The sequence below is a fragment of the Chinchilla lanigera genome, unplaced genomic scaffold (genome assembly GCF_000276665.1).
Source record: "Chinchilla lanigera isolate Chin_1 unplaced genomic scaffold, ChiLan1.0 scaffold00064, whole genome shotgun sequence".
Classification (NCBI taxonomy): domain Eukaryota; kingdom Metazoa; phylum Chordata; class Mammalia; order Rodentia; family Chinchillidae; genus Chinchilla; species Chinchilla lanigera.
In genome coordinates, this window is record NW_004955465.1 from 12,742,848 (window position 1) to 12,751,123 (window position 8,276).

Genomic DNA, 8,276 nt, shown 5'->3' on the forward strand with positions numbered 1-8,276 from the left:
ACATGCAATACTGGTCAACCAAAGACTCATTGACAGTTTCTTTCAGCATAGAAATAGAAGACAGAAGAACAACCATGTTAACTATCCTGTATATACATACATACAAAATTTCTCCTTCTTTCCCTTCTCTACCCCAGTCCTTTAAGAGTGAGAATGGGCCTCCTCTTACCTCTGGAGTAAGTCAGGGGGTGGTCTTTATGAATAATGTACCATCTCCATTCTGCATGGAGACCTCAGTCCTTCTGAAAGATTGAAAGAGCCAACCAGACCCTACAGTGAACCTTACTGAGTGAAACTTTGCCAAGAGACTTCTGAAACTTGGCTCCACTTGTACCAGTAACCCTCATGTGAATTTGAAACACACCAAACACTGGGTTAAGTATGAGTCTGTATGGGAGGCCTCTTCTATCTTCTGGTGTGGTAGTAGGCTCAGGGTCCACAAGACTCTTACAGTGTCTTGTTAATAATGGGCCAAGTACAATAAACCAACTATATGGAACAAAGTCCTGGGAGCTTCTGGCCCGGGAGGAACAGCTGGTGTCTGCCTTGGAGACCAAGTGCTCATTACAACTTGGAGAGAAGGGCTCCTGTAGAACAACTGACAGCAAAACAGAAGGGCCCTGTCCGGTGATTCCTACCACACCCACTGCAGGAAAGGTGGCAGAGAGAGGTAGCTGGGTTCACCTTTCTAGGATGAAGCTACCCCACCTGAACTTAGTATCTAATGATTTATTTTTGGTACCGGGACTCAAACTTCGGGCCTCACACATGCCAGGCAGGCACTGTGCTGCTAAGCTACATCCCCAGACCCTTAGTTCCTTTTTGGTGGAAATGTGTGCTATTTTTTTTTTATAAACAAGCTGAAGTGCAAACTATGGACACTGGTCATCTTTCACATGAGTATAAGTAGGTACAAGACTTGTTCCTAAAAAGAAAAACAACCGCTGAGCCCCAGTGTAAATGCAGTCCTAATTTTATTGCCAAGCTGTTCATTGCAATGCTTAGTTGATGGTCTTTTCTGCTCTAATGCATGAAGGCTCTGCTTCTTAGTGTCTCAACAACAGTGTCCTAGCAAATATAAAACATTTGCCAAATACTTTGGTGAAATGGAAACTTTGGAGTAGTTTTATAGGATATTTCTCAAGTGTAAAGAGCTTTAGAGGTCACGCTTACATACATCAGGAGTGGAAATGGTGAAATGTCTATTTGTCTCAATCTCTTCCTCTTGCAGAAGTGTCTGATCACATTGCTCCTGACACTGAGGTGTACCTGGCAGTGGCAACTCAGTGGCCTACAGCTTCTTGACTGATCCGTGTCTGCTTTGTTTTTCTTCCTCATTTAGAGTGTCTAGATTATGTTGAGATGGGACAGAGTTCTCAGGTGCTCTACTTAGCAAGTAAAGCTGGCAAAATTCTTTTCATTAATGAGAGTGTACAATGTTTACTTGAAATGTGAGACAAAGATTTGCTTTCCTAATACACATTTTCCCCGGTGCCAGTCACTCTCCTTTTCCTTTGTATTCTGAAGACATATGGGTCAATGAATACACAAGCATGAAGACAAAGGAAGTATGAGAGCAGTGCGGAAAGTAGGTGAGAAGAGCACAGTCATTTTAGCAGCACTGGAGGTGCAGAGTCAGATTCAGGCCATAGCAAAATAAATTTTTAACAAAAATAAGCAAAATATGGTTATCTATGCTGCTGACAGCCAGGAGCATATGCATTTGGATTATAAATATTTTCAAAGGACTTGGCCGGGAGCCCCAGTGGTTGTATTCTAAAACACTAAGTAAGCTATGTTAATGCCGAGGCCAAGTTTGCCGTCAACTGTTTTCAGCCAATTAATAAGTGTATCAAGGATAAAAAGACACAGAATAATACAATAGGACAATGACGTAAGGTTAGAGAGGCCCGGATTTCTCACAGCTGCACTGAGCTCTAGACCCCATGTTTAATTCTGCCTATGCAGCATGAAGAACTGGATGCATGGGTTCCTCCTCCTTCCATCCCACTCTTGGGCCCAGACTTGCATGGCGGGCTGATGGTGTCTCAGGCTCCTTTGCTTTCACCGAGGTTTGCCCTAGTAACACCTCATTGGGCATCGGTGCGTGCTTCTCAAGGGCTCATACAAGCATCCTATGCTCATAAGACACCCAGAATTAATGCTGGAAAAATATTTGCCTGAGTAAAAACACAATTAAATGATAAATCTTTACTTACTGGAGAAGTAATGATAGGAGGCTGTTCTCCGAGGCTCTCAGTCACTATGCCAGCATGTAACCTGGTAGACATCCTTGCTTATCAGCACAAAGGGACTAAGAACTGCATAACCAAGTCCTAGAAATATTTTAATATTTAGTATGGTGAAGTCACGGGTTACCATGGACCCTATGTAAAAGGAGAAAATGAAATCTGCCAAATAAAACAAAAGGAAACAGGCCATGAGAATGAGTATATTCAGTGTAGCTCTGATTTCGGGGCTGGAATTCACTGCCAGTCGGGAGCTGTGCAAGTAGAGCACACGCTGGTGATGTTCGTACAGGCGGAAAGCCATGTGTCCGCTGCTCCAGCCCATGAGACCCTGAAAGAGGACATCCCGAAGAGCCATGAGAGAGAGGAAAAGCCAGCGGACTGTCTGTCCAGATGATAGTAAGTAACAAGGTCCAGCATACACTCCAACTTCAGATCTGTTCATGCTACTGACTGCTGTGATGTAGTGGAGCAAATTGGAGCTTAGCAGAAGATTAATGATCCAGCAGAGGAGAAGACAGGAAAGGACTTGCCGTGTAGTCTGTGGTTTAAGCTTTCTCCAGAGGATGGTCTTGGGACTGATGGTGGTGGCCTGGACCATGCTGAGAAGACAGGTGGTGCAGATGGAGAGACCCCAGGCCACCCTCTCCATGTAAACCACAATTTTACATCCAATATCACTTAGGAAGTTATCAGAATGAAAAGGTGATCTTCTTTCTGTAATTCTCGCAACACAAAGTGTCAGCACATTAGCAAAGGCCAGTTGAATGAGAATAAGGTCTACGGGCTTTTTCTGAAGCCCCATGATGGACAGGGACACATGCTTCACAAACAAAAGGGCATTTCCTCCAATGCCTGGTCCAATAAGAGCAAAGAATATTATCCTGAATATTGAATGCATTGGATGATCCTCTGACCCCATGTGGAGAAGGCAGAGAGATTCTAAAAGACAAGAAAATGAGCAAGCAGGAGATGTTTCAGCCTGTGGTGTTTCTCTGCTTCACTTAAATGAAAAGAGCAGCTGTAATGCTGGAGGGTCTGGAGTGCGTGGTTCTGTCGGTGCGTTCTCTTCTGCGTTACTCAGGTTATTACTTTTCTGTGATTTGATAGGTTCATAGAGATGATGATGAAATCTTGTGCACAGCCCATTATTTCTGTCTCATGGTGTACTCTGTGCTTCTGATTCCACCTCTTCTCACCTTTGTGAGTTCCATATGTCAACAAAACCCATTAATATTCCTGCTTTAATTTATGCATTTCATGAAATATGCTCGATTCTCCCTCCGTAGTCCTGCATTTCATCTCACTCCACAGTCCATCAAACTTCACACTGTCACCAGCACTGGCTCCCGGTGCGGGCCCTGCTTGTAGCCTGTACACAGCTCCCCAGTCGCTCTATGTGCTGGCTGGAAACGGTGCTGCCACCATCTCCCTTGGCTAAGGAGCCAATTTCCTCTAGAAGGATGAATGAACACTCTCTCTCTCCTTTCTCAGAAAACCTTGGCTAATGACTGACTGACCGGGCAGGAAAGCTGCCCCTGGGCCTCCACTGTAGGTGGGTTATGCTGTGTAAATGTGTCCGTGGACTCATCGACTGGAGGTGGTTGATGTATTTTGTTAATAGGCTTGTACTTGCAGCCTAAGTTAATTAGCTGCCCTCACTAATTGTATTTTAGCCTCTTCCAACTCAAAAATAACTCATGTGAACACAAATTTTATCTTCAGAATTTGCTTTGGGGCAACTCTGCCCTCCAATGCATTTCTGTGTTCTCGCATAACAGCTGTCTAATCTTTCTACCCGCGGTTAGCGAAGCTACCTTGATTCCTCATGCCGTGACTGGTACACCATGTTTCCAACTCATCACTTTCCCTCCAGGTGTATCGGCCCCTCCCCTGCCAGGCTGAGATTGCAAAACACGAACCTGGTCATGCAAACCCATGTCTCATGACCCCTTGAGTTTTACATCTATCCAGTACACTTGTCTTTTGTTCTGGCTAAAGTTTTATTCTCTGCCCTCTTTGAAATTTATACTTAATTTCCAAAATTCATTAACTTCTCACAAAGTAAATTAATCCTGGCACTTACCTTAACCCCAGCAACTTGTATAAAGTCCCGGTGGCAATGTCTGTGACCTGCTGCCCCAAGACTTTGTAGCTGGCTCCTGTCTATGCATTCTGCTGGCTTAGATGCTTCTTCTCCCCAGATTCCTGTCATTGTGCTGCCACCTGCTGCTTCTTACTTTGACCCCACCTTTCACTGTAGAATAGATGAAAGCCTTTTAGTTCCTATCCTGTATTCAAGTGATCCGATTCATTCTACTAGGAGTGGCTTAGAAACAAACAATCAGACAGGCAGTGAGTTACGGTTGTACAAGTACACACTGATTTCCCAGGTGGAGTTAGGGGCTAATGAGGGATGGCACCATTTGAGCAGCTTAGTTTTCTCCATGACTTGTAGTTCTAGATGTCTGGAGAGCTCAGGTTACTCTATGCTGGGTAACACACCAGTTGGATAGGGAATGGTCTCCTCAGATATGTGGGTGGATTTGAATTTTGCAATAGCCACTCTAAATTTTCAATCATGCTTCCTCTAGTTTCTAAATGGAAGCTGCCTGACCTTTGTAAGACACAAAATTCTCACTGTAAATCAGGGTGGTGCTTCGTGCTACCCTGGTCTGTCATAAGGGGGAGTAGGAGAAGAGGTAGGCAGTGCTCATGTCTGCCTGGTGGCTTCTAACGAACAGGTGCACAAAGACAAGATGTTCTTACTATGTGCTCCGTCTACCTGTGCTTTTTCAATGTGTCAACAATCTGTAAAAAGCGCATCACATTAGGCTTTGGAGCTGGAGTACTACTTGGGATAATGCAGAATAATTTAAACATTGTTAGAAATCGTAAACAGGGCAAGAGTATCCCAGGCTGAAAAGAAGGAAGGTCACCAGCACTAAGTCTCATGACCTCAGCAACAGTTAACGTGCAAATTCTCCATTATGAGGTTAGAATACATGAAGGCAAGGAAGAACCCTACACATGGCAGCTGAAATGCCATGGAGGTCCAGGGCTCCTGCTCCTCCTCCCTGGTACAAAGAGCTCCATCAGGTATGGTGCGTCACGCACACTGTTGCCCAGGGAGAAAGAGCTATCCAATTGGCACTTGGGAAATGATGGCCTATTTTCTAGGTCCTTCCTCTTCCACATGTGATCCTCCCCTCCACCTCCACCTGGTCCTGACCCACCTGCCTCCAGCAGTTCCCCTTCCACAGCCGAGGCAGCCGCAGTCCTCAGAGTCAAGAGCGCTCACCTGCACAGGCTGTGCAGCTGGCTCAGGGCGGATTCTGAGAGCAGCACGCCAGGCTCCGTTTATCCTTCCCCAGGCCCAGGGCTCATGGCCAACTCCCACTGCTGTCACAAGATGTCAGCATAATGAGTCTTGGCTTCACCAGGGGAAAGGGCTCCTTCTGCTCATCTGCATCTCTAGGGCACAGCTCTGCTCTGTCTCCCTAGTGGCCCCCAACTTCCCCCAGTTGCTGAGCCCAGCAACTTCCTGAGGCCAACTTCAGTGAGATTGGAGTAGTGAGGAGCAGGCAAGCGTCCATCTCTGTGATGTCACAAATGGACTGAAAATGTCATCACCAAGGGTCAGAAATTCTCCAGTATTTTTGACCATGGAATGATTCTCTAACAAACAACTTAAAAATACAGAAGGAAGACCATCTTTCCAATAAAAGAAAAGAAAACAGCATCAGAAGGAGCACACTTTTGGTAGTTTGATTTCAGGGGGGATGTGTACAGGAACTTGGAACTCTGCAGGTGGAGAACACGCTGGTGATGCTTGTGGAGAAGCACATTATGTAGCCACCGGACCCACCCATGATGCTCTGAAGCACAGCATCCTGCAGGATCACGAGCATGAGAAAAACGTATTTTATTTTCTGTCTTTCTGGTGCAAAATCACAATAGTTGTCATGCTTCTAATTTGTCAAGTGTTTATGCTGATATTTGTGATGGAATAGAATAAGTTCATACCTATCAAGGAATTGAAAACCCCAAAAAATGGAATGTAGGAATGGAATACAATAGGGGAAGGATGTGCCATGCAGACCTGGGCTGCACCTCCTGCACCTGGGGTGTCCAGAACGCATGGCGATGGCCTGGACCACCGTAAGGAGACTGCTGGTGCAGATGAGAGGCCCTGGGCCACCCACCCGAGATAAACAACAATTTTACATTCCATATCACCCAGAATGCTTCTGAGCCCCAAAGCTGCTGTTGTCTTTGGCAATCCTCTGCAAATAGGCATTATAATATTTGTAAACACTAAGTGAATGGTAATAAATTGTAGTGATTTATTTGTTCTCAGTGTCTCTCCTAAAATTGCACATATAATTCACAGAAACAAAGGTGTTTCCTACAATGCCATATCCAGTTAGAAAAACCCAGATTGCTCTGCTGACATGGTTGAAAAATATTTACTTCAAAGGCAGAAACCTTGGGTCCATCAAATACCTTTTTGAGAGAGCGTCAGCAATGATGACATGTATATGTATCTAAAAAATTACTTCACATTCTATTATTGGTTTGTAACATATGTAATAGTGTAGATTTTTGTCCCAGGACGCTATTCCTTTCTAGGTGGAGCCCTTAGTGAGTTATTCTCTGTTCTATCAAATACTCTCTTCATAAATACTCCTCAAAATTTTTTTTAATTTAGTTTTAGTTTTTGAGCTCCATTTTAGCAAAAGCAACATACTTGTTCCCATTTTTGTGTACCCACATAAGTTTAACTCAGCACGCCTGAATCAAACCCCAAACTTCCCATCAGACTCCTGTCACAAGATTCCAAAAGCCTGAGCTCATGCTTAGCATGTCTGCTTTCCAGATACCACACAAAGTGACTGTGAAACCATGTTACTTCAACGTCTTAAATGGCTCATAAATTTAATCCCTCATAAACTTCCCCACCAGCTTTTATCTTGTTAAGTATTTCATTATATCTCTTTTTTCTGAAAATAATAATCTCCAGGCTTATTTTATCTTATGGAAAAAAGATAAAATTTCACAACAGAATAATAGAAGTTAATGCATTACATGTTGTTATCTTTAAAGTAGTTGCTCAGGGTACAAGATATGGACATAAAAATTTCTTCAATCAATATTAGCACAAACCTTCATTTTTAATGATCTAAGAGACACTAATAATGCAACTGACTTGCATTTTTTCCCCTTTCCCTACCCATCCTAGTGCCTTTTACCTTTTGAACAATTTATTCCCATTTCACAGTACCTATTGTACAGTTTAGACTTTAGTTACTTTTTAAATTTCTCACACAAGGGAGATAATATGATGCATATACGTGTGAGTACAATTTATTTCACTTACGAGTATGGTCTCAAGTTGCATCTGTTTACTTATAACAGTCACAAGTTTATCCTTCTTTATAGCTGAGTACTACTCCATTGCATAAAAATACCACATCTTTTAAATCCATTCCTCAGTTAATGGGTTCTTACCAAGATTTAGCTATTACAAATTGTGCTTCTATAAACATTGGTGGACATATACCACTGCGGTATGATGTTTTTAGTTGCTCTGGGAAGATACCCAAGAGGTGAATAGCTAGGTGGAATGGGACCTCTAATCTTAGTTTTTCAAGGAATTTCTACAATCCCACCAACAGTGGAGAGGGTTCCTTTTCCCCCACAGCCCCTACAGCATTTGTTATGGGTTGATTTCTTGATGGTAGCCACTCTTTCTGGAGTAAGATAGAATTACAATGTTTTAATTTGCATTTCTCAAATGATCAGTGATGTTGAACATTTTTTCATATATTTATTTGCCATTTGTATTTATTCCTCTGAGAAGTGTGTATTCATCTCAGATGCCCATTTTTGGACTGGGTCTTTGAATTTAAGAGTCTGATTTTTTAAATTCTTTATATGTTCTAGATGGAAGTCCTTTGTCTAAGAGACAATTGGCTAAAATTTTTGTCTTTTCACTTAGTTGGTGATTTCTTTTGCTGTACAAAA

At 43.0% G+C, this 8,276-nt stretch overlaps 1 protein-coding gene across 5 annotated transcripts in view; it reads right to left on the reverse strand.

Moving 5' to 3' along the window:
- The window catches only part of LOC102003850 (putative vomeronasal receptor-like protein 4), a 16,967-nt gene extending 10,397 nt beyond the window's left edge, over positions 1-6,570 (reverse strand). Inside the window, exons 1-4 of one of the 5 annotated variants that reach the window (XM_013521803.1) lie at positions 5,486-6,570; positions 4,336-4,506; positions 2,220-3,448; positions 1,960-2,135 (exon numbers count right to left, since the gene is read on the reverse strand). In XM_013521803.1, the coding sequence (XP_013377257.1) occupies positions 2,257-3,171 (915 nt within the window). In that variant the 5' untranslated portion in view covers positions 3,172-3,448; positions 4,336-4,506; positions 5,486-6,570 and the 3' untranslated portion in view covers positions 1,960-2,135; positions 2,220-2,256. Of the gene's footprint in view, positions 1-1,959; positions 2,136-2,219; positions 3,449-4,335; positions 4,507-5,485 lie in introns of those variants that run through there. The other 4 variants (XM_013521805.1, XM_005398941.2, XM_013521804.1 and 1 more) reach the window with 4 other exon arrangements.
- Positions 6,571-8,276: the final 1,706 nt, after the last annotated feature.